Source organism: Poecilia latipinna, unplaced genomic scaffold, assembly GCF_001443285.1.
Source record: "Poecilia latipinna isolate Pla-1442-1.1 unplaced genomic scaffold, P_latipinna-1.0 Scaffold1352, whole genome shotgun sequence".
In the NCBI taxonomy this organism is placed as follows: Eukaryota; Metazoa; Chordata; class Actinopteri; order Cyprinodontiformes; family Poeciliidae; genus Poecilia; species Poecilia latipinna.
In genome coordinates, this window is record NW_015113968.1 from 143,389 (window position 1) to 169,107 (window position 25,719).

A 25,719-nucleotide genomic window follows, 5' to 3' on the forward strand; every position below is an offset into this window, starting at 1 on the left:
TTCACTGGGAGGAGTATTTATTTATTTATTTATTTTTCTGAAGGATCCGTTGGGTGAAAACCTGACTCAACCTCGGTCTGAGATGTCAGCTCTCTGTTAATCATTTGTATGCTTTAACCTCAAACAGTGATAACCCCAATTTTTCTCGCACTTGAATTTGCCTCTGCAGAGACATGAAAGACGATAAACATCCGACTTCATGGACTCGCTCGGGTTTGCCACTGCTTGAAAACCAACCGCAATCTATAAATCGGAGCTTTTGCTCTGACCTCAGCCTTGAGGTCAAAGTTTGCCTTCTGTTTTATTGCTGGCTGATACTGTAAGGCTGCACAGAGCACAAGCTTTTCTTTACTCTCCTCGTTAACTTTCAGAGGGTTGTAAAATTTGTTTTGCTTTCCTTCATAAGCATGTCGGGGGGTTTTTCTACTTGAATGAACTGCACAGTATTTGTATGAAATATTTTGGAGTATTAATGTACCGTAATGTTGAACAAGGAAGTTTTTCATTTCAGAGTTGCTTTTTTTTTTTTTTTTCTTTTTGCATTTTAGACCAGAATAAAGCTAGTTTATTGAACGCAGCACACTGCTGCACGGTAATCGTCTTTGCTGAGCCATAAAATGCTGCAGGGACAAACTCTCATTGATCATCCCCGAACCAGTCTCCTTCTTTCGTTTCTCCTTTTTCTCTCCGTCTTGCAGCTTTCTCTGCTCTGCAGAGACGTATGAAGAAGATCCTGATTTATGAGCAGACAGCAACAGACAGGCGTTCATTAATGATTTCTCTCTTCCTCTCACACTATCCACCAATGACTCCAACCCTTGGGCAATTTCTGACTTTTGTTTGATCTCTTCCCCGCCTCACATTTTTCTTTACTCGTCTCTCCTCTTCCCTCTTAGAATTCTTTCTTCTTCTGTTTATTTAATTCCTACCATCATCTCTCTTTAATGCCCCCTCCCTCCTCTCTGCCTGTCCCCCCTCTTTGCCACGTACATCTTTTGAATTGTTGTGATTGCTGCGCGTTCCTCTGCCATGGCCTGCAGGAAGAGTGAGTTAGTACATGTCAGTGAGCACAGGTATGCGCTGTGGACACTGGCTGGATTGCTACACCGCCTACAAGGGCGAGGAAGCCAACGCTCGCATGCAGGAGCTGCAGAAGGAGAGCTGCAAATCAATTGCCTGGGGGTAAAGATGCAGCAAAGCAAACAAAGTATAAACCACCAGCCAAAACTCTGCTCTGTTGCATTTTTGCTAATTTGAAACACACTGTAGAAGCTAAGAAATGACTGGCATCGACGTCGTGTCTGTTGCTGGTATGTTGTTGTGCAGACTTTTTTTTTCCTTCCTTCTTTTTTTTTGTGCTCCGGCAAATACACAAAACAACCAGAGCATCCAGCGCTGCAGAGTAAACTGCTGTCCTGAGTTAACCTGCCACCCTCTTCACGTTATCTTTAATAAGTGAACACAGCTGACGCAGCAGAGAGCCGAAATAGACGAGAGCTGAAGACAGCTCCTTCCTATCGCAGCACGACGTTTGGATTGGGAGCAGGATTTATTTTTTTTTTTTTTTTTGGGGGGGGGGGGGGGGGGATGGGGGCCTTGCTTCCAGTGCATAAAAGCGCAAAGACATGCAAGTTATTTTTCTGCAAAGTTTTTACGTGTTGAATCTGTTTGTGTAGATGTGCTTGCAGTCAGATAGCTCACAACCGTCCCTCCTTAAATGTATGAACTTTGCAATTTTGGTATGTTTTGATTTTATGCAGACTAATATAAATGAGTAGCATAATAACAGAGTGGATTGAAGAGACAAATAAAAATCTATAATGTGTGGTGTGGATTTGCATTCTGCAGCACCACCGTACTCCAGTATTAATAAATCGAATCCAGACATTGAGACCAAATGTTAATTTTTTTGGCGAAGATGCAAAACGAAATGTGTGACAGAAGGCTGACGTCACACATCACCCTAACACAAGTCACCGTCATAACACACAGCAGTGGCAGTGTCATGCTGTGGGGGTGCTTGTCTTCAGTAGGAACAATGGGAAGGTGGATGAAGCTAAATACACCATGATCCTGGAATAAATATATCTTATGTCCTGTATTTAGCATTATTGGGGTTGTGTAGTATGTGTACGACCAGCACAATGTGCAATTAACATACAGAAGAATATATTCTGCATTTAAAAATTCACAGATTTCCAATTTAGGTATTAATATACGATTGTTTGTATTCTCTTTAGATATTTTCATATTCAATGAGGTGCATTTTGTTACTGTGCTGTTGTAACAATATAATATATAACCGCACATAATTCATGTCCGAAATTTCAGCTTTGTCCAGGCTCAAATCCTGTCCTTTAAGTACTGTTTTAAAAGAGCAATGAAAATGTTCATCATGATTCTTTTCCTCAACATTTAAGTCTTAAAAGAGAGCAACATGGAAACACCACAGAAAACACAGAAAGGAACAGAGGAGAGAGAAGGAAACAAGGGAGGAAGAACAAGAAGATGGTAGAGGGTGAAAGGACAAAAACAATCGAAGAGAGAACAAAAGATGAAGAGTATAAAAAGAAGGATAAACAAAATGTGGAGCAAATGAAAAGTGAAAGAAGGGAGGACAAAAAGTAGGTATGAAAGAAAAAGTAAAACATGAGATGTAAAGACACAAGGAAGGAAACAAATCTTAGAGAATGAGAATAAATCCTATAAATGTAAATAACTTTCAAAACTTATCCAGACCTGGAAAATCCTGAAATCAAACCTGAGAGTTTTCCAGCCTGCATAGGACTCTGAAGACTGAGGTATGCATTTATTTAGCTCCCCTTTAATCTGACACATCAAAATAAAAAGAAGGTCTGGCCTCGTGCAAAAATGGCAGTTTCAGGTTAAACAGTGCAGATACATTCACGGAGTATGAATCCTTTCTCAAGGCACTGCATACAGTTTGGCATCAGAGGGTCATTGTTTTCGTCCCTCTCCCTTTCTCCTCTTTCTGTGTCAGGGCAGGTGCTGAAATGAGACACTAAATAACTATTAGAGGAAGGGCAAGAGAAAGGGAGGAGAATACGAGAGAAAAAGGAGAGCTCTTCCCCAACAGTAGCAAAGAGAGAGAGAGAGAGAAGGGAGAGAGAGAAGGAGAGTGGGAGGGTAAAGAGGCAGAGAAGTTCAGAGAGAGACTGGATCTGCATTATAAGTAGCTAGGAGAGCAGCAAGTGTCGGGTGTTTTCAACCTGTTTTTTTTAAAAATGCTCTAACGCGAGGAAAAGAGAGAGCAGACCAAAAAGAGGAGAAACCAAGAAGTGGGACATCAGTTCTGAAAAGTCTGCTGTGATTAGGAAGAAAGCCAAGTGCAAAGAAGGGAGGAGGGGAAGCCAAGAGGAACACAAGGCAGCAATGGATTGCAGAATGGCTCGGCCTGACCCCGGGACGGCCTGCTGGATTCACACACTGCCGCTGGACGCCGTCCAGCACACGCGCTAGGCTGCGAACGCCGGAGAGGTACGGGACAGGTCATCCCTCAAAACAACAAACTGAGCACATAAAATCAACATTTTAGCACCTTCAAAACACATGTCATCTGAGCACTTTGTTGCAGCAGGGAGTGAAAGGTGAGCTGTGCTGTTTGGGACAGAGGCTGTGCTTCCTGTTGTGTACTTGGTGAAAGCGAAGCTGTGGAGCTCATCCAGGTGACCCACAGGCTGAGGAGGAAAAATTTAGGATTTGTATTTGGGAGAAAAAAAAAAGTAAATTAAAGTCCCTCTTGGATGGAGAATGTAAAATTATCCATCTCAAGCAGATGAATGTTTGGTACATGAGAGATTATTAGCCTTCCCTATGCATTTGATTCCCTTTGAAGACGCTGTTGCTTCTTGCATCGGTAATGTTTCCAGCAGCTCCTTAGGCAGTGAGGCTTTAAATGTGATGGCTGCAGCGCAGCAGTGAGCCGCTGCAGAGCGAGGCAGGTAAGTGCATGCCTGGAATATGTTAGATGGAAGCTTGCTGGGGGAACTGTACGTGGCTAAAAGTTGGCGCTCGCCTCCCTTCTGTGGAATAGATCAACGTAAGGCTGAAACGTGCGCACTTACCTGTGGGCACTGCCAGGCAGAGCACTTTACTTTACTCACCCGCATATGTGTGTGTGTGTGTGTGTGCGTGTGTTTTGAAATGTGAGTTTGTGTGTCAGGTCATATCTTCGCTCAAGTTCTCGTCTGGTTGTCGTGTGCAGCGTCCGGAAATACCCTGGTTGTTCAAACTTTGTCAGAGAGAAGGTGAGCTGAGGTGAGACCGTCTGCCCACCTGATGACTAAGTGCTTTGTCATGTGAGGCGTCTGCAGCCGTGCCTGTATAAAATAGTCTGGTGGTAAATAGGCTGGTGCGCAATATGGTGGTGTAAATGGTCGGATTTACTACCTTAGGTGCAGCGATGTGCACAGTGCCCAAAAATTAGAGTGAAGTAAGAGTATTACTACATATATATATATATATATATATATATATATATATAAAAAATATTAAAGTATAAAAGTAGCTGTCCAAAAAAATACTCAAATAAGAGTTAAAAAGTATTTGGTATAAAGAACATTCAAGTACCGAGTAACAGATCATAACATAAAGCATTCAATAATTAAAAATTACATCATCAGAGGAATCAAAATATAAAGTCATGTGCATAATGTTGGTATTTCAAGGACCAAAATGAAAATAATTCCTATAAATAATTATAAAATAACACAATCAGGCAAATTTAATTTTTTTTATTTTCAAATTAATTTGTTTCTATATAAAACTTTAACAGAAACTGAAGATGTGTGTGTGTGTGTGTGTGTTTGTGTCTGGTAATTTTTTTGATTAAGCAACCTTACGCAGAGTGGATAGAGTAAACAGAATTTTGTTACTCAAGTAAGATCAACAATATTTTATAAAGTTACTTAAGTAAACGTGTAGGAAAAATACTCTTTAAAGTCATTTTTTTCCCCAAAAAGTTACTCAAGCACATGTAACCAGACACTACCTAAACAGGGCTACGGCTGACCTGAATGCACCACCTGCATGTTGGGTAAATGTGTAGCAGCATACCATATAAATCTGGACCTTGAACCATTTAACTGCCGTTTATCACAGCCAGGTGGTCCTCTGCATGATCACTGACCGCTTGATAACCCTTTGCTTTGAAATCCTCTCTTTGTGAGAAAGAGATCACAACCAGCCCAAAAAGCTGGGCATGAATTTCTCCCTCATAGGCTGCTTTAGATTTGATTTCTTTACGCATGTCTGCTCACATAACACTCAGATGTAAAGTATGGCCGCCCTCCCACTTCCTTCTTCCCCCGCAAGTGTCTGGAGAGCACCTGCCCCCATCACCTGCCAGTCAGACGGCGGCTGTCTGAGCATGTATGTGTGAGTCTGCGTGTGCACCATATAGAAAGCAGGCGGGATACACACATCGACTCAGTTACATCATTTAACTAAAGCTGCACTCAAATACTCCCTCTGCTGCACCTTCGGTTCGTACAACGCTTTGTGGCAGTGTCACATGTTTAGGATGTTTGCACTAGAAGCTAGATCAAAAATACTTAGAAAGATTTTGTGTTTTTTGCTGGATGTACATCCGTTTTCAAGTCCTACCTTAAATTCACACTTGGATTTATGTCTGAACTTTGACTAGATCGTCCAATCATATAAATATGCTTCAATTTGGACCATTCCCTTGTGGCTCTGGCTACATCTTTTTTTACTGGAAGTCAAATCAAGGCGAGTTTATTTGTTTAGCACATTTCAGCAACATAGCAGTTCAAAGTGCTGTACATCATAAAAAGATAATGCAGTAACCAGCTATGAAAAAGACCGTAAACAATGTCTCCTCTAATTTCATAATCAAAATCATAAAGCAAATAAATCGGATATGATGATCAATGTTCCAGTTATTATGAATCAAACGCAGCTCTAAGCAGGTGGACTTTCATTTGCGCTAGATTTTAGAACTAGGCATCAAAGTAAAGGAGTCTTTTATGCTTTTCTGACTTTTGTTTCTAAGACGTTTAAAAAAAACATTTCGTTTTCATTCCATATCAAAGCGTTCCACTATTATTCCCACCTCACAGTTTTCCAAGTTCACCGACTTAAAGAAAACAGCAGTTTAAAACACGGGCGCTGGAGATATTTTAAACAAACTCGGTCACTTTCTTTGGCTCGCAGCCCAGATGCCAGCAGCTTTAATAGTCCATAATAGCAGCTCTTGCTCCTGCGTGTGCATAGTTTCGGTGTTTTCTTGCCTCCTGTCTCAGCCTAGAGTTCAGTTTCAGAGGAGTGAGCATGCCAAGTCATTCGGGGAATGTGGAAAAGAGTCTTAGTGTGTCAGAGAGTCTCATCTGGGACGGTAGCTGGACATGCCCTTGTCATGACGCCAAGACTGTAAAGCAGACCACCTACTGAGTTAAGAACCTCATGCATTCAGGTAGTCATTATTAAACCGTGTAGCAGATGTAGAAAGGTTTGCTCTTATCTTCCAGAAAGCAGGAGCTTTGACACATTCTAGGCAGCAGTTCTCTTTCTGCTCCTCTCAGGATTATTTTGTCCATGCGTGAAGGCTGCATCAGTCAGGATCTAGACATTGGAGCCTCCGGCCGTGTACGCTGCGGACAGACCTGCACACCTGTCTGGCTCTGCAGCCCTCAGGTTATTTCACATTCAGCCTCAGCCAATTTAATGCAGTGTGTGCTGCACTTTTTTTTTTTTTTTTTACTCAAAAGGTTTGCTTTTGGAGGTTGACTAACTCTTCTTCAGGGGGGGAATAGCTTTTTTTTTTTCTGTGTGTCTTTGCTTCTCAGAGAAAAACAAAAACTCCAAACGAGTTGCTACCGTCACATCAAAGCACCTCTGGCTTCTCTTTTCCTTATTCTTTCAGTTTCAAGCTGATCAGCACCCATAGCTGCGAGGTTGCCAGTTGTATGTGTTAGGTGTTCATATTTACCCAGTCGCTTTCAAAAAAACAACACATGACTTTTCCATCCATGTCCAGATAAGAAAAGTTGGGAAAAGGGAGTTGCTGATAACGCTGGAGCGAAAAGGAGTTGGAAAACAAGAACGAATAGCCAGAGTGAAAACTTGAGCAGATAAATGCAGGGGGAGCATCAGAAAAGTAGGTCAGGCTTTTGGAAGCATCTGCTGCACAGGATCAGATTTGAACCAGGATGCTGTGACTGACAGCTTGAGTCCAACAAGCTTAGTCTCCTCGTTTTTTGACAGATCAGGACTGAAATAAGGTGCATCGGACACTAACAAGCGTACAGCTTGAGAAAAATAAGAGATCAGATTTTAGAGTCCCCATTTTTTTTCCACAAAGAAAAGCTTTTACAGAAAGCAAACTGTATTTTAAGACACTTATAACTAATGGAAAAGGATAAATTGCTGGTGCCATTAGTGCATACTTTGCAGTTATAAATTGAAGTTGCTCATAATGCCAAAAAAGGATGTAAATCACCTGCTTATTGTTTTAGCAAAAACAAAGGTTTAACATATGTCAAGGTATTTCTAGCTAATCTCTATTCAACACAGAACCTGTCTAGATCAAACCAATGCAGATCACACTGGAGAAACTGTGAACTAGCCCTGTTTTTTTTTTTTACAATTAATAGAAAGTTTGACTTAGTGTTTATAAAGAGTAGATTTTTGTTTGCAAAGCAAGAAAGATAAATAAAAAATGTAACAAAAACGATTCAAATTTAGAAAAACAAATAAAAAGTTAAAGTTGTGAAGCAACTGAGACGTGATTTTAAGTGAGACCAAGAGATAACCTGAAGAAACAGAAAAATGTTCTGACTTTTCAAATGGTGGAAATTAAGAGATAGAAAGCTAACCAAGCCAACTCTGCCACATTGTGCAAAGTAATTTTCTCCTAAAGTCTAATAACAGCTTCTGTCGTTCTGGCAACAACCACCAGCATCACAAGTTTGTGATGACAGGCAGTGAGTTTATTACACCGTCACTCCGACTCCTCGTTGCAGAATTGACTTCAAGCACGAACACACTGTTCACTGTCTTCATCTCATATCAATCATACTTTTTCAGAATTTTACTAGATCTGTTTTCTTTTTTTTTTTTTTTTTTTCGTTTCGTTTTGGGAGCCAGTACGGTGGCACAGTTGGTTTGGTTCTCAGTCTGGAGTCTTTTTGCATGGAGTTTTCTCTCTATGTATGCATTGATTCTTACTGGGTACTCCAGCTTTCCCCCACAGCCCAAAACCATTAATTGGTTCCTCTAAATCGCCCCTTGGTATAACCGTGTGTGTGTGTGTGTATGTGTGTGTGTGTGTGTGTGTGTGTGTGTGTGTGTGTGTGTTTGTCCTGTGTCTCTCTATGATGCACTGTAATGGACCGGTAACTTGTCCAGGGTTTTTCCCCCAGACTCTCGTTCAATTACCACTGGAGAAAGTCCCTGGCAGCTCTGTGAAATAAGTGGGTACAGATGATGGATGAGTAGATGTGTTTTTTTTTTTTTCTAATCACTAAGTTGCGTGTTTACTGGTGTGTTTCAGACGGTGCTCTGTAACCCAGGTGTGTTTGACCTGAAGGTCACGAACAGATTCTCCTTCCAGATTTGCTGCTAAAGAACAGAATTCAATACTGTGTTAATTACGGTGGAGCGTTTAGTTCTTGAAGACACCAAGAATCCCCAATCATCACTCTAGCATCCCAATGTAAGCCAGAGGGTATGAAATATTTCTCTGAAACGTTGTTAGTTTTACACCTGATGTGTCTTGAGACCGCAGCTTCTTTTGTCTGCTCAGTCCGCTGCACGTCTTTTCAAAAGTCTAAAAGGATCATCAACATGTTTGGAATGTGAGCGGGGCCTGTGTCTGCGTTTTGGTCAGCATTTAGCGTGATTGTTTCTTATTGTTGTGTTGTGAACTTTGACCTTAACTGACACGATTAGGTCTGCAGCATTTTCTCCTGGATGAATTGTTGATGTGGTCGTTGAGTTCATTTTGGCCATCCTCACCTGGGGAGATCCTACAAAGGTCCATGTTTTCATGTCTGTTTACTGGTGACCAAACACCTTAGAAATGGCTCTGTGGTCCTGATGAAGGTCATAAGCCAAAACGTGTCAGTCTGCTAGACTGTTTCCTTGTACTTCTGGAGTCTTCACCAGATTTTTCACCCTCTCCATCATGCAGTGAAGAAACTTTTGGCTCTCTTGTGAAACTAAACACAAGTTTCTAAAAACAATTAGTGAATTTATGATTTAACAAGATGTGCAATTACTTTCTATTCGTGCAGGGACAAGTTGGTGTGAAAAGCATGTTTCCCCTCAGTACATGAAAATATTGTCTGAACTCTGTTATATAAACACACTTCATTTTTGAATGATATTATATTTTGGGGAGGGGGGGGGGCGGGGGGATCAGAAACTCTTGTCTCAAAAAAAAGTAAAACAATTAAATTATTTTTCAAAGCACTGCGTTTCCTTTCTTTCTTCAGAATAAGGGCTCCATGCCACACATAACAGCAAAGCACTCAGCAATCCAAAAACATGCAGGATCTAATTATACCTCTATAGTTGTTGATGATTCTGTAATTTCTAAGCAAACGTCATGAAAACAAACAAAAAGCCAGCCATTAGGCATTAGTGATTATACCGTCCCAAAGCTTCCTGGTGCCCGACAGAAACTTCAACCTTTGAAAAATGGATCATAAAAAGCAGTTAAATCATTCACTAGAACAGCAAAGCCATTCATGGCTTGAGCAAACATTAATTTAAAATAAGCAAACAAGGCATATATTAGACTCCATTTTTAGCAGTGGGGTAAAACAGTGTTTGGTATTCTACTACTTGTGCTGATATGTGCACTCAAGAAACAGCAAACAATGGAAACATTGAGATTCAGGAGGTTTTTTTTTTTTGTACGTTTTCAGCGCATAGTGTGTATAAATGCCAGCTGTTGTTGACACACGTTAGAAACTCCAAAGGCACAGGGGACGTTTCTGCTGACATTTTATTTCTTATTTCACCCAAGAACGAGATAAAACTGACAGAAGAGGAGTTTACCAAACATTGGGTCCGAATTGTAACTCGAGACGGTTCAGCGCAACAACCTGGTCAGACTTCACTGGAACTCTTTCACAGGATAAAATGGAAAATTGTAAAAACTATGTGGTATAATGACGCTAATACCAGTTGTTTGTCTTGATGTCTTGATATTTTGCTATAAATATATCTGTATTAACTTATTTTTTTACAATGTGAAACCATTATTGTGGTTGAATTAAAACAATCCTGCAAAGAAGAGTGAAAGATGTAGAAGACCGGTTGCCAAGCCTGTCACAATAAGCGATTAATTAATGATTAATAGAAATGAATTTGATCATGTCTGTTCTAATCTTTTTTTTTTTTTCAAGGGAAATACAGTGACAACGTAACTTATTCTTTTGTTTCTGTGGTGTGTGGGTATTTTTTTCAGTTTTATTTATTGTTTTTGATTATATTGTTTTACTTTGGACATCACCTTCTTCCTAAAATAATAGCCTTAGTCTTTTTTTTTTCTTTTTTTTTGCCAAAAGTGATTTAGGTGAGATGATATTTAAAATGTCTTCCATTTCCACTGCTGAGTGTTCATTACAAAATTACGGGTTATTGGTTTTTGAGAGGGTGAAATTGCATTATTATTATTATTCCATTATCAACATACCACTTGAAAAATATTTCAAAACAACAATATTATGTTTATTCCTGAAACTAAATCTGATTTATTCTGGCAACCTCTCTATAAATTGAATTTGCCTGAGATAAGGATTTCTGGCTAAGCAAACGAGGAAATCTTAGAGCATTACTTTTGATGCGAGGATTTGAATGATATTTTTTTGAACTCGGACATCTTATTTAAATAAACCAGGTCTCTAATGCCAAAAAAAACATCTTCTTCCTTTGAATCTCATTGCTTAGACACCCTGAGTCTGTCTAAAGCTACTGATTATGAGATTTTCTGGCTTTACTACTTGTTGAGCTCGTTATTAACATGGTAGCTTTTGTGACTTATGACAAAGCGCCATAATTGGACCAGGTTGTTCCAACAAGTTTTGTCAATGGCTCCTTTGTGTCGTTCCTAGCCACGACGTGCATCGTCTGAAAACCTGGCTGCTGCAGTGGAAACCTGAATTTGCAGGGAGTCGGGGTTAAAGGTCCCGAAGCTCTTGCGTTTACGTGTGAGATGGTCACCATTTTTCCAAGTCTGGAAGCGAACTATTGCTGTTTGTCTGGCACTGTACACGGGAATCCCCCTGGGTGGGTCAGGGTCAGCTTGTTGCTTTCAGTCAGAAGCTGATGGATGCTCATGCTCACCGTCACTCAGGCGGACCTTGCATTGCAGCGTTGTGTGGGTGTGTCAGCAGGTATCATCATCAGGTACCTTCATCAGGCACCATCCCAGAAGGTTTTGACTACGTAGTCTAAGGTCTTGGAGGAGGATTAGGACAACCAGCAGTATGTGTAAGCATTTGGGTAACCCTCTCTTTGCCCTCCTCTGCAGCCTGAGGGTTGCTCGCCTGTCTCTGTAGGCGAAAGCTGGAAGACAAATGAAGACTTCCATGACCCGGCATAAAAGAGGATGTCCAACTTCAGGCGAAACAAGTGGACACCACCTTGACATCAGGTGTGACTTCTCTGATTGCGATTTTGGAAGAGTTTGTTTTGGCAAGAAATAAAGAAAGTCATTAGTTCTCCATGAAAGTTTCTGTTGGTTTTCACTGATCCATTTAAGCCAACTCGTATCTACAAAGCTTTGCATGAGTTAGCATTCTCATGAAGTTCAAGTAAACTGACAAAGATAAGTTTATATTTCAGAGGACACAGGTTGAGTCACATTATTAATTAATCACTCAACCATACACGCCAACAAAAGGCGAGATTCAGATTCATGAGGTGGTGGAAAGTTACCAGAACCTCACTGCTTATCGCCCATTGATGAGAGCAAAATGAATCACAAACTCGTCTGTGTTAACGGAGTTCTTTTTCCTACAAGCGAGGCTACATGACATCATGTCTTGTCTCCGCAGACAGAGCTGGGCTCCTTAAATCCACATCTTGGCAATTAGTGGTCTAACGTGACCAAGTAAAACTGCGATTTTGCACATGCACGCCAGCAGGTCGCACCACACTGTGAGGACACTCGGCTTTGTCTGACCAAACACGCTCAGCCTGAGCTCATGGAGAAACTCGTGTGCCAGCAAAGGAACAAACTGTGAGATTTTTTTTTTAAAGGATTTCTTTTACTGTTTGAGTGATAGGATTTGATTATTTGCACTTGTACATTGTAAACTCGTGTCAGTCATATCAATTCAGGTTCAAAGTGCTAGAAATATGTCGTTCTCTGACGTTATCTTTGCTCACATAAACTTGTGAATATTGTAATGTCTTTGTTAGAAAACAAATTATCATGAACATATTAACTGAACTGCATGTAGTTTTCACGTACTGAGCATTTACGTTTGGTGACCTGTCAGTTCCGGTCTCAAGTCTTCTGCATCCCTTTATCAATGCATTACAACTCTACTGACTTTATGAACTTTATGTAATTTTTTTTTTTTCCTGCAGTTTTACGTTCCTTCTCCATAAACAGTTAAGAGCTTTGTGTGTTTGTGACTATATTCTTCCTTCATTTCATCTTCACAGTTTTATCAAGAGTGTACATTTCTCCTTTCATCTTCTTCTTCACTAGTAGGAAGTCTGCCAGTGCACTTCAAGGCAGCCCACACAACTATGTTCCCACCTGCAAGCTTGTCCTTTGGTTTGGTGTTTCTGGGGTAAAGTGCAGAGCCACTCTTCCTTCAAACACGGTGTGTGCATTGACGTCCAAAGCTTTCAGTTTTGGTTTCATCTGAGCAGTCCAGGATTCCCCAGTTTTTTGCTGGTTTGTCCAAGTCTTCTGCAGCTGATTTCAAAGAAGGTTCAGCATCCTTTCTTTTCAAAAGTGTGTGTAGAGGTCGTTGCAGTTTAGTTATTTCTTTGTTTACTGGAGGAAAAATAGGGCTGCAATTTCATTGACTGTCTTGTAGTCTACAAGTTCTTTGGTTAAGAGGAGGATTTAGGGAAATGATGATCTTTCCCCTTCCTGATTGAGGCTTAAACTGTTCAGATATTTTAAAGATGTTTGGATTTTCATATCATTCAGAGCAATATTTTAGGCTATCAGATAATATTTATCCAGCTGGTACTGATTTGCACATAGCAGCAGGAATGTTTTCTAAAAATAACTGTAAAATTATGTTTTTGCCAAATCAAGCCTCTCCTACAGTGAGAGTTGTTGCAAACTGAGTACAGAATATATTTTTTGGAAGTTTTTAAAAATTCACTTCAGAATAAGAGGCTATTTACCATAGAATCATGGATGATGGAATTACCTTGTTAATGGTGCCTTTAATCACAGTTGGATTGATCTATTGTCTGTGGCTGCTTGCGTGTGTGTGTGTGTGTGTGTGTGTGTGTGTGTGTGTGTGTGTGTGTTTTAAACGAAACACAGCCTTTGATCCGAATAGTGAGAGGAAAAAATATAGCCTAGAGTCAAGCGAGGAAGTGCTTTGTGGCGCATGAACAGAATATGAATTAGAATTTGAGCTAAAAATAAAAATCTGCAGGTAAGTTGTGAAATGCCATTGACAACCAAATATATAAGGATTTCTTTGAGCAGGGGTTTCTTTTTATCTTGGAATGACACTTTAGAGTCTGATCGTCAGACATAAGCAAACACATTGTAATCCGTTTGAACTATGCAGAGGATTAACATGATCATTTTCCACTTACATGTTGCCTCTTTAAAACGCTGTTAGCGTAATTCTCCCAAACGTTTGCAAAGTAAACGGAGCGGACCTTTACGTCCTCATAAAGCGCATTATCTCCTGCATTGCATCCGTTTGCTTTAACATCCTCCGCTCTGCCCCGGAAACCGTGAAACGGCACTTTAATTATGTGATTACGTAACATTTTGCTGCGTCAAGGAGCTGAATCAGCAGCGGGTTCGGGCTCCCTCATGTGAGCCGCTTCTTCATAGGATTATTCGAGAAGAAAATAAAAAAAAAAAAATTGAAAAGTGCTCCTCGTGTGACTGATGGCATCAGAAGGCCGTTCGTTAACTTCCCTACGCCAGACATGGCGTCTTGGATCAGCCTGGTGAAATTACAGGGGATGAAACTATGGCAGCAAAGTCCATAACAGTCACAAATAACAGCCTGGTGTGACAAGCGAAATTACACGTCTTTGGAGTAAAATTTTAATGGCGTGATATAATTGTATCAATGCGAGGAATGTGCAGTTTAGCGCGATGCTTTCATGTCTTGGTGGTGAAGCTTACTGTGAATTTTTTTTGTGATCTTTTGAGGCTTTTGATCAAATAAGAAAAAATGGCTAATTCTGTCTTTAAGATGGGGTTGGTTTATGATGGACTTAGAGCTAGTGCAGGACTGAGAGAGGACTCGTTCGCTTAGATTGCGGCATATAAATCTTTTTGGTCTGGATAATATATTGCACATAACTCAGCTTTGGTAGCTGCAGTTAAGCAAAGTTTGGATAATGCTGAAAACAGAGCAGGATTACAGCGTAAGCAGCGGTTGATCACCTGCAGACACCATTAAGGTTGGGTCATTATGCAGCCGTGGTATGGATGTATTTATGTGGCTCAGTGGCTGCACTATATGAGTGGATGACTGGAAGTAGTTCCCACACCCTCTCAGGTGTCCTGTGCTCGGGGCGGCCTGGCACAGGTATTCACATAAAGGTTTTCTTTGTGTGCAGCCAGGAACAGGTAACCATTTGTGCCAGCCCTGCAATGTACATCTGTGTGTGTGCATAGGTGTGTGTGTGTCTTTCTGAAACAAAGACGGATAGGATTTTCTGGCCGGCCTACCCCCCACAAGAGCAGGTGTGGCTTTTCAGTGGCTTCGTATTCGCCGAATGTGGCACAAGTGCGCTCGGTAAACAGAAAGATAAACTGTGATTTCCACCCTGCGATTCTCAACACAGCCAGCAGCAGCATACGTAGGCAGACGTCCTTGGAGAAACAAACGTTTAAGCTCGCTTTTGTGTTCTTCAGAAACACTATGTGAGTGTATCTCGCAAGTGCAAAAGAGATTTAATATAATACTAATGAAGGCAAAAGAAAAGGAAACAGTCACAGTTTGCTAATATTTGCGGCCTTTGAACATGAATATGAACAGTAAATGATAAATGACCTCTATGGTTTAATAGCTTTCGAGTGCATGCTGGCAGGAGTAAATAGTGGAAAGATAAAAAGTTAAAAATTAACATTAGGTCTACCTTTTTATTGCAAAGTGAAATTAAAAGGAACATTTGCTTTTATTTCTTCTCTGTAGCTCTTTTGAAATTACAGGTTTACTAAGGAATACATTGTAAAATCAGTAGATTGAACTACATGAAGCTTTATGAAAGATATCTGGGTTTGTTGTGTTGAGCAAGTTCGATTCACAAAGGACGAAGTTGGTTTACGTCATATTCAGGGTCCTCTGCATATTGTAAACTAAACTAAACATGGACCAGTTTCCTTTCCTTCATCAGTTTATGTTTAGTGTTTGTAGCCTGACCTCTTCCAGCTAACTGTTCAAATCTCTTCTGTACACTTTGCTGTTAATAAACCTTAATTCATCCAAACTGTCACTAAAGCAGTTATTTATTATTTATAGCTATTTTAATCAGAACACGAATCCAGAGAAAGCCCTACCAGTTTACAGATTACAGATGACTTATTCTTATTAAACACGAGGAACCAATATGTAGTTTTATACTTTTACCTTTTCGTCTTTATTTCAGTGTGCTGTTTTGTTTTTATTTCCTTGTAATTCATGTAAAGCACTTTGAACTGCAATTTTATTGCTTTGTAAGGCAATAAAAGTGCCTTACCGTAATTGCTTCATTACTTTAGTTGTAAAAAACCAAAATGAGTCTGGAAAGTTGGCTGATAATTTCTTCGATTGGAACTAGAGCCACGAATGTGACCAAATGTTCCTCTAATAATAGCTGCTTAAAAATGGAAGAATTAGGTTCTCTCACTTTAATTATTTAACAACAGCAGCTAATCAGAAGACAAGAATCTCTGCCTTCTCCTGTGCATACGAGCCTGTATGGTGATGTACGTCAGAGTTCCTGTAACAGGTGTTTAAAAGCAGGTCTTGAGGATTAGCTGCTCAGGAAGCAGCGGGGCAAAATGCAACAGAGCTGCCCTGGTGTGTGTTCAAAGACTCTGTCATGTCATTTTCCTCCATAACCAATTTCTGGCTTTTAATAGAAGTTCACAGCAAGTATCCAGTCGAGCAGCGATACCGGCCATCAAAGACACTGACAGCCTTTGTGATTGCTTGGTGCAGGCAAGAGTGTGGAGGATGTGCCGTCTTCCTCTGTCTGTGCCGCTGTTGTGGGGTTCTGTCTGGGGCTGCCGTGTCGCTGTGTTTGTAGATGTTAAGTACAGGGGCTGGATGCCATGTGGAGAAGTCTTTAATTAGAGCAGGAAGACGTTGCTCAGGAGACACACCAGACCAGACGTCAGTGTGTGTGTGTGTGTGTGTGTGTGTGTGTGTGTGTGTGTGTGTGTGTCTATCTGCGAGGACTGGGCCTGGCTGTTAAACATCCTGCACATCTCAATAGTTGTTTTTTTTATCTATGAGTCTTTCTATAATTTGTGTGTTTTAATGCTTTCAAAAATACACCAGGGTGTGCTACACTCCTAATCAACATCTACAGTCTGGGAAAAAGTTAGAGGTATTCACATTTAACACCGATGGATCACATAACCAGTAAGGAGTTTTAGGCTGGAACAGGCCTAAAAGTCCTGTTCAAAACACCTGGTCAGAACTTTGAGACCGTTTGTGCAGAATCTGACTTGTTTAGGTTAAAACTAGATCATGTAACTTTTATTTCCAATCTTTTACATATTTATTAAAACAGTCACTGTGTTCTGACACTATGATATATGACAGATAATCAGTGAAATAAAATCAAGCTCCCCTTCCTCAATGAACTACTATTGCGCTTTGAAGAAATGCACCGCTCCCTTTTAAAAACAACCAATCAGAGCGAGGAGGAAGGTCTTAGCACTGCTGATCAACCTCAGGTGCACACTGCACATTGTGTTAACGGAGGAGCAGCAAAACTGTTTATCCTCTGTCACTTGTGGCCATGCTAACCAGCGAGAGCAATGACAAGGAGAGGCTGTAGCATGTCGGACAGGCTTAGAGCCTCCTTCTGTCTCTGATTGGCTGTTTCTGACTGAGCTGTCTATTTCTACAGGTAGCACTGGAAGAAGTGCTTCCTGTCTTGAGGAGCTTGATTTTTTTCACAGGTTATCTGTCTCGTACTGTCCCGACATAGTGACAGTTTCAACAAATATGTCAAAAACGTATTTTTTATAAAAGCTACATACAATACCTTTACAGTAATCGCATGTTTTATCACAGCAGCACAATATCACACTGATTCCATTTAAGATCTTTCACACTTGCATGCAAATTAATTCCATTTTCGTTTTATATCTGTGTCGCTGCAGCTCCTATGTGGCTGTCTAGCCATGCTCCCTGGGTATGGATTCTCACCTTTTCCTGATTTCCATCCCCACCTTCACGCTTTTCGCTGCCGAGGAGAGAGCCCCAGCATGTGGATTCCTGGCTCCGGAGAGTCCCACAATCCAAGCGAGTCCAAGGAGGGTCGGCCTCTCCTCCATCCCATCCATCCCAACCACGTGGCGGTGTGCCAGCAGGAAACGCTGGCGTTTATTGAGCTCCAGCAACCAGCACCTTCTAAGTTAAACGGTCTTGGCTCTCAGCGGCAGAGCAGTGATTCAGATGCACACTCTCAACCTCTAAATGGTTTACGACAAACTCTTAACGAACTGAATGACATGCAAAGAGGCAAACACAGGACACACACTGATCATGGAATGAATGTAAACACTCCGTCACACGCTGTGGATGACGCTGAGGTTGTTCAGCAGAACAGCACCAGGACTTCTTGGCAGGACCAAAACGAGAAGCCTCGGACAGTAACGACAGTTTGCCGCCCACTCCACGCAGCTCTCAGCCTCCCTCTGTCCTTTCCTCTGTCCTCTTTATACACAAACAGGGACTCCTGGGAATCTCAGGTACCTTACTCCTCATCCTCACCAGAATGTCCAGAGTTTCCGGGCCCACACGCCAGCCAGCCTCAGAGGAGAACGTCACAGGCATCTCTGAAGGAGAAGGCTATTCGTGAGTTGACGAAGCAAATCAGATCTTAGAAGCTTTTAACTCGTTTTTGTTTAAGGTAAAATGGTTCTGTTCTTGTCCTCAGGGCGAAAGGTGCAGGTTTATTCTCCAGACAGCCCAAGCGATGAATCGCTCAGCAGTCCAATCCTGGAGGCAGACTACATCTTCCCTGGACCTTTTGCCTCTTTCCTGGAGGAAGACCTCTGTGGATTATCTTCTCTGGATGCAGCTTCGACTCCCTCGTCCACAGATGGCACTCCAGATCTCCCAAGCATCGGCCACGGAGATATTTTCAATGTTCAGTCAGAACCCTTGCAGATAATAGAGGACTCAGAATCCGGAGCGGAGGAGGAAGAGGGCGGCGGCATCGTAGAGACGTCGCTTCACCCAGGAGTGAGCTTCTTGCCACGCAGTCGACAAACTGACCAAGAGCGCCGGCGTTTCTCGGCTTCAGAGCTAATATCAAGACTGCAGCTCTCCCAGAGGAAGAACTCGTTCACCTTAAGGCTGGGCAAGTCACTGTCTGCTCGGGCGGCCTCCAGAGACAAGCAGAGCTCCAACAGCCTGAGCCCCAACCCAGACTGTGAGTGGATGGATGGATGGATGGATGGATGGATGGATGGATGGATGGATGGATGGATGGATGGATGGATGGATGGATGGATATCATGATACATTATGACATCTCACAGTTGTTGCAGAGGTTTTGGATGTAAAATCTCCTTTTCCAACACAACTCAAAATTGTTGTGTTGCATTGAGAACATGTGACTGAAGAGGTGCAGTGAACTCAGTGTCATGCTAAAACAGCTTGGGAAGAGTTCAGCTTTATCCTGGAAGAAGGTCATGAGAAGATGGGTACAGTGCCAGAAAGGGATCAGGATGGTCAGCAACAATGCTCTGGTGGGATGTGGGGTCAAAACAAGGCTCAGTTTGTATAATAAAACGTTTTTTTTTTTGTTTGTTTGTTTGTTTGCTTTTATAAAAGTTACATACAATACCTTTACAGTAATTATATGTTTTATCACATCAGCTCAATTTGTATAATTTGGTCCAAAGTGTGTCAAGAAAATTTCACCGCCACCACCGCTCTGAACCATTCCTTGGAATCAATCCTTTCATGAGGATTTAGCACTGTCCTTTCTTCTTGAACCAGGCAGTCCGTTACCATCTAATGTTGGCAAACTTGTGTGAATTGTTGTCCATTTGTTGCTGACAAGAGTGCCACAAAGTTTATCTAAGTAGAGCTTAATCTATTTGCATTGAATCATTCAGACTCAAGTTTGATACGTTTCTTCACATGTTCAACGTTTTGTCTTTATTCGCTGTAGATAAGTATAACTCTAGACATCGCAGCTCAGGAGGCTCCAGTGACAGCGGCACCTACAGTCCTGTTGGAACCGGGCTTCCGCTGCCCAGTGGCGACAATGGGATGTCTTCTCATCGGTGGAGCGCTAAACTTGGGTAACGAAAATCCAATGTGAGAAAATGCTTTTTCAGTAAATATGTGGAGTTTAAATAAAATCTGTTGGTGTGGTTTCACAGAATGCGAAAGAAATCCATAGAGGAAGACTCGAGCATATCTTCATCATTTCCCACTTCAAATCGCCTGTCACGTTTTTTGCCAAGCTGTAAGTTTGCCTAGGTTTGCCTGTCTTACTATCTGTTATTCTTGTAACAAAAAAATTTCTCCTGTCACCATTTTTGACTTCGCAGCGATCCTCTACCAGGAGTACAGCGATGTGGCAATCAACCGAGAGATCCAGAGGCAGCAAGGGAAGGATCCAGGAACAGAGGAGGAGGGACTCAGAGACGAAGGCTCAGACGGGACTCCGTCTCCGTCAAATCTTTCTCCATCCAGCTCGTTTCGCTCTTCCCGAGGCTCTGCATTTGCACTGTGGCAGGATATACCTGATGTGCGAACGAGCGGTCAGTTGGACACCTTCAGCAATGAGGAGAGGAAACTACAGGAGGTGACAAAGCGTCAAGCTCGCCTTTCCTTTGGGGTTTGTCACATCCCTTCTTTGACTTCTTCAATTCTTTGTGTTTTTCCCCCTTCAGGCAAAGTTTGAGCTGGTAACTTCTGAGGCGTCATACATTCGTAGCCTGACGATTGCTGTGGACCATTTCATGTTGTCTCAGGAGCTCACCGAGTGTCTTGGGGCTCAGGAGAAGCAGTGGCTCTTTTCCAAGCTGCCTGAAGTCAAAGATGTCAGTGAGAGGTGAAGAGATCTGCAGCTGATTGCCTCCCCTGCACTCAGAGTCTATGTTTTAACACTTTCAGCTGTCATTCCTCACTTCCTGAGCACGTTCTCTTACTCCATCGCTGTCTGCAGGTTCCTTCAGGACCTGGAGCACAGGCTGGAGAAAGACATTCTCCGTTTTGATGTGTGTGACATAGTCCTGGATCACTGCCCGGCTCTGCGAAGGGTCTATTTGCCTTACGTAACCAACCAGGCTTATCAGGAGCAGACATACCAGCGGTTGCTGTGAGTAACTGTTTTTGGTTTATGTTCAGTCTATCTGTTTCAGATCTGAGTACGCACTCTTGGTGCGGTCTGTGCTTCTTGGTTGCTTTTGTGCAGAAGCTCTAAGCCAAACCTTCAGCTATCCAAACACAATAACGGAGAGGCTTGCAAGAGTATTCGCCACTCCTGAATTTCTTCGTTTTTCTCACCGTTATGACCACAAACATCAATGTCTTTATTGAGATTTTACATGTTAGACCACTAGAAACTAGTGCATGACTGTAAAGACTGAGGAAATAAATGCATATTTTTCAAACCTAAAATGAATTCATATCTAACATCACCCATAAACTCTGACCAACTTTCCTCTCTCTGTAAAGAAATGTATCCTCACAACATAATGCTGCATCACCCACGATTCGTGGTGGGGATGGTGTGCCACATAACTTTTATTATATCTTAATAAAAAGTGGAGCTTTGGTCTCATGTGGCCAGAGTTCCTCCCTCTCCATGTTTGCTTATCTGGCTTGTGGCAAAGTCCATGCAGAACTTTGTCATGGTTTTCCTTTGTCAATGGTTTTGCCTTGTAATTCCTATGAAAACATGCATATTTAGTTTTCTCTTATAGTTGTAGGAATGGGAACGTCACAGCGTTCTGGCTGCCATCTTGTGGCAACTTGCTAACACTTTTGTGTGTCTCAGGGGCTTTAATGTGTTGTTCTCAAGCTTTCAGATTCATAACAACATAATAATTGTGACAGAGACTTGTGGTTCAAACTGTTTGAACCAATCAAATCAAACAACTCAGCCCTGTTTATCCCTGATTACTGCGCACATGCAATTAGAAACCTGAAGACGCCTCAGGACCCCCATACGTTGAGAATGAGTGCATTAATGTCCTCTGGTGTTGCAAAGTCCAACTTTATCCTGCTTCTATTCAGGTGTTATTTTTCACCTGCATGACTTAACTTGCAGGCGGCTTTTCTTGGCTGAGTTAAACTTTTTTTTTTCTCTCAGGAGTAAAATCAGCTGGAGTTTTGATTCACCAAAAATGTCATTCAGGGTTTCATTTGTCAATGCCCTCTCAGGCAGGAAAACCCTCGCTTCCCTGGCATCCTGGCTCGCCTGGAGGAGGACCCCATCTGCCAAAGGCTGCCCCTGACCTCCTTTTTAATCCTCCCATTTCAGAGGATCACACGACTCAAAATGTTGGTGGAGGTACGACTCTGAACTCTCACAGTAGGGTTTCTGTTCACCCTCCAAATATTCAGACTGATATTTTAGTGGAAACCATGTTCTTTCCGTCAAACTTTGTGAAGCAGAAATCCAGTTTACCGCAGGGCTTGCCTTCTTACACCATCTTTACTTTTCAGAACATCTTAAAGAGGACAACACCAGGCTCCAGAGATGAGGACACGGCCACAAAGGCTTTCAACGAGCTAAAAAAGGTGGCAACCATCAGCTCTAACGACCAGAAGACCGGTATCATCACAGATGATGCGTAACAGTAATAACAGTGTCGGTGTGTGCCTCCTTAGATCATCAAAGAGTGTAATTCCAGCGTGCAGTCTATGAAGAGGATGGAGGAACTCATCCACCTCAACAAGAAAATCAACTTTGAGGGCAAAGTAAGTTACTTTTGTGGATTTTTCTTGTTGTTTTTAGCAGCTTTGGCTCGATTTACCCCACTAGCCGACCCATTCTGAGACTGGTTTCCTTCCTCTGCAGATCTTTCCTCTCATCTCCCAGTCCCGCTGGTTGGTGAAGCACGGTGAACTCCTGGAAGTGGACACCCAGATGATGAGCATTTCAGGATCAAAACTCAAGCTGCCCACCAAGCCAGTGTACCTCCACTTGTTTAACGACTGCCTGCTGCTGTCCAGGAGGAAGGAGTAAGTGGCGCCGTGTGGCATTAAACTTTAATCTGACAGCCTGTTTAGTGCGGAGATCATACCCCATGTTTCTTCAAAACATGTTGCTTTTATAGTTTTTATCTAATGTATAACAGCAAGGATTTTTTTGTTACATTTCCCAAAGGATGCTAATTTCTGCTGTCCCCTAAATTAATAAATACAAAGAAGGGAGGCTGCCGGTGGTTTAACTTATCATGTATCTCGTGGCTTCATGTTTATTTTCTCAGGATTTGTATTTCAGAACTACATATACATACATATTTTTATATGTATACATTTGTACTTTATCTTGTTTTATTTGAAATCTGAGACTTTATAAACTAAATCTAATAATTTTCCCTAGAAAAAAAAGAAAAACCAATAGGATTCATTTGCAGTAATTCTAGCAAAATGTTACTTAAAAGATCCTAAAGCAGGGGAGTCAAACTCATTTTCATTCCAGGCCACATCAAAATCACCAATTTCCTCAAACACTCTACAGCAGAATGTATAAATAAAAGTCATTTTTAATTAACTGTTTTTTTAGGTTACTGAACTGGAATTATAATTACACACAAAGAAAAAAAAAATCATTTGTATTAACGTGAAACATTAGGCTTAGATATCAATTGCAAAACCTCATCTGTTTTTGCTACAGTACGTGGAAGTTCATGGTATTTGTGCACGCTAAGATTGGAGAGCTGAAAGTGAAGGATCTCAGCCAGAAGCTGCAAGGAATCTCAGGCTTCATCTTCCACCTGCAGCTGTGCGAAGGCCAGCAGCTCAAACATCAGATCCTTCTCAAATCACACACAGAGTACGTCAAAGAAAAAGAAAGGAACTTTGTCTCATCATCTCCACTCAGGGTTGCTTTACGTTAACTGTTCCTATTGGTTCTGTCTGCCAAGGAGTGGGAAGCAGAGATGGATCACAGCAATGTTTCCGTCTGATCCGTTTGAAGACATTGAGCAGGCCAGTGAAAATGACGGTAAGTAGAGATGTTTATGTGTGCAGCATATCAATGTATCTCCGCGAACATGTTTTTTTATTATTATTTTTATGTGTTTTATGGCAGACATATCCCAGGTGCAGTGCATTAAAAGCTATCAAGCCCAAGAGCATGATGAGTTAACTTTGGAAAAAGCCGACATTCTTCATGCTAAAACCATTACAAGTGATGGTAAGAGTCTCGAGTCAGTTCTGAACATAGTGCCTTCCAAAAGTACTTGAATTTTTTTCACATTTTGTCACGTGAAAACCAAAACCTTCAAGGGATTTTTAGAAATCATGCTAACATAAACCAACAGAAAATAGCGGTAAGGTGTAAATTGGGTTTAAAACGATACATGATTTCAAAATTTTTTCACCTTTACATGTGAAAAGTGTTGTGTGCATTTACTGTCATTCTGATACCCCTAAAAAAAATCCTCAAACAAAATTCTTTCCAAATTCACCTAATTAATAACAATTGTTGTAAATAACACCAGAACTGAACTTATTAGTCTGCATGCAAAATGCTGGAAAAATGAACACAGCAACGTAAAACGAGGTGTTCGCCGCATCAAAGCAGGTCAGAATTAATGGGGGGGACAAAGAAAACCTTTTAGATGCTGCAAATAAGTTTGAGACCAAGCTATGATGAGGTGCCATGATTTAGATCAAAACATGTTTGTCTATTGGAACGTCCAGACTTAAATCAAATACAGAATCTGTGGCAAGACTAATATTCATAGATTATCTTTGTCCGATGTGACAAAGTTTGAGCCATTTCATCAGGCCACACTTTTGAAAATTTTCATTGTAAAACATTTTGAAAGCCACTTCACATTTATACATGGCTTTGTGTTGGTCTAACAACTAAAAAAAAACATTTGTAGCAGTAATGTGACAAAACATGTAAATTCCACGAGGAAGGGAACTTCCTCGTGGAATGCAACTTCCACGAGGAAGTTGCATTCCAACTTCCTCGTGGATATTAGTGAAAGCATTCCGCGTGTCTAAAACGTGCGAGGCTTGGATGCTTGATGTGTAGATGCTGATGTGTTTCTGCAGGCTGGGTGGAGGGCATCAGGCTGTCAGACGGGGAGCGGGGCTGGTTCCCCAAAACCTACGTGGAGGAAATCACAAGTCGCAGCGCTCGCCTCCGCAACCTCAGAGAAAACATCCGCATCAAATGTGTCACACAGAAACTGAAAGGGGAGGACTGAGAGCTTCCACTGCAAAGCTGCGATCCAGATGATCGTTTTCGTTTAAGACGGATGTCTGGAATTCTTACAGTCAGCAGGTGCTGAAATAAGACTTATTTTTCTTCTAACATGTTAAAAAATGCAGCAAAAATATTAATTTTTATTTTACATTTTCAGCTTAAAAACTTTTTCACCTGTGTAAGTCTGTAAAGGAAAAAAAAAAGGCTACATTAACAATTTAAAGCTCAAATTATTTATTTTTATGAAAAAAAATTGAGGACTATATTTCAGCGAAAAAAACATTGAAACAAGGATTTAACCCAGAAACAAAATTGTCTGCAGTTTCTTCGGCTGAATATCTCTTCAGATTGTTCCAATCTGTCATGTGAGCTTTGGAAGACGCACAGGATCAACTCGGGTCCTCAGGTATTTGCTGTTGAAATGCCTCAGGACACAAGCTTTAGGCATCGCTTCTTCTCTTCACAGGGCCTTAAAACTCTGCTCTGTCTTCTGCATACAACCAAATCTGGAGCAGAACGACAGATAAATTGATTTCTCAGGAGAGTTTCTATATTTGAAACCATTAAAACAACACTGGGACAGCGGGAAATGCTTAAGTCACCTCCTTTTAGGCTTTCATACCAGACAGCCATATTTGACTGGACTCGTTCACTGATCATAAATGAGCAGGTAGTGAAGGCCTGTCTTATCTTATACAATAGTTTCAAATTCATCAAAGAGTAGAAAAAAGTATTTTATTACTCAGTATAGCTGTTTAAAGAGAAACAAAACTCAACTAAAAAATAAAGGGTTTGGAATAGCCCACAAATTCTGTGATTAGTTTGGCAGGGCTACAAAACTACCTCCTAAAGAACTAGGAAAACATTCTACGAAATCTTGTAATTAAAATAGATTTTATACATACATGTAAATTCTCTGCT

At 41.3% G+C, this 25,719-nt stretch overlaps 1 protein-coding gene across 1 annotated transcript; it reads left to right on the plus strand.

The window, feature by feature from the left end:
* The first annotated feature begins 3,134 nt into the window (after positions 1 to 3,134).
* On the plus strand, positions 3,135 to 24,945 carry arhgef19 (Rho guanine nucleotide exchange factor (GEF) 19). Its single transcript, XM_015056076.1, has 16 exons — positions 3,135 to 3,498; positions 17,540 to 18,236; positions 18,319 to 18,816; positions 19,564 to 19,696; positions 19,778 to 19,863; positions 19,949 to 20,205; positions 20,294 to 20,454; positions 20,569 to 20,721; positions 21,789 to 21,918; positions 22,074 to 22,148; positions 22,239 to 22,328; positions 22,429 to 22,592; positions 23,251 to 23,409; positions 23,501 to 23,580; positions 23,668 to 23,772; positions 24,645 to 24,945. Exons 2-16 carry the CDS (start codon positions 17,561 to 17,563, stop codon positions 24,797 to 24,799), a joined length of 2,922 nt encoding a protein of 973 aa, XP_014911562.1. The 5' UTR covers positions 3,135 to 3,498; positions 17,540 to 17,560; the 3' UTR covers positions 24,800 to 24,945.
* Positions 24,946 to 25,719: the final 774 nt, after the last annotated feature.

Bases quoted from the DNA above. Each gene is read 5' to 3' on its own strand.
- arhgef19 (XM_015056076.1), top strand. From the start codon at position 17,561: ATGCTCCCTGGGTATGGATTCTCACCTTTTCCTGATTTCCATCCCCAC. The intron at 19,864-19,948 runs GTAAGTTTGCCT...TTGACTTCGCAG, and splicing joins GTCACGTTTTTTGCCAAGCT to CGATCCTCTACCAGGAGTAC. The intron at 22,149-22,238 runs GTGGCAACCATC...GTGCCTCCTTAG, and splicing joins CTTTCAACGAGCTAAAAAAG to ATCATCAAAGAGTGTAATTC.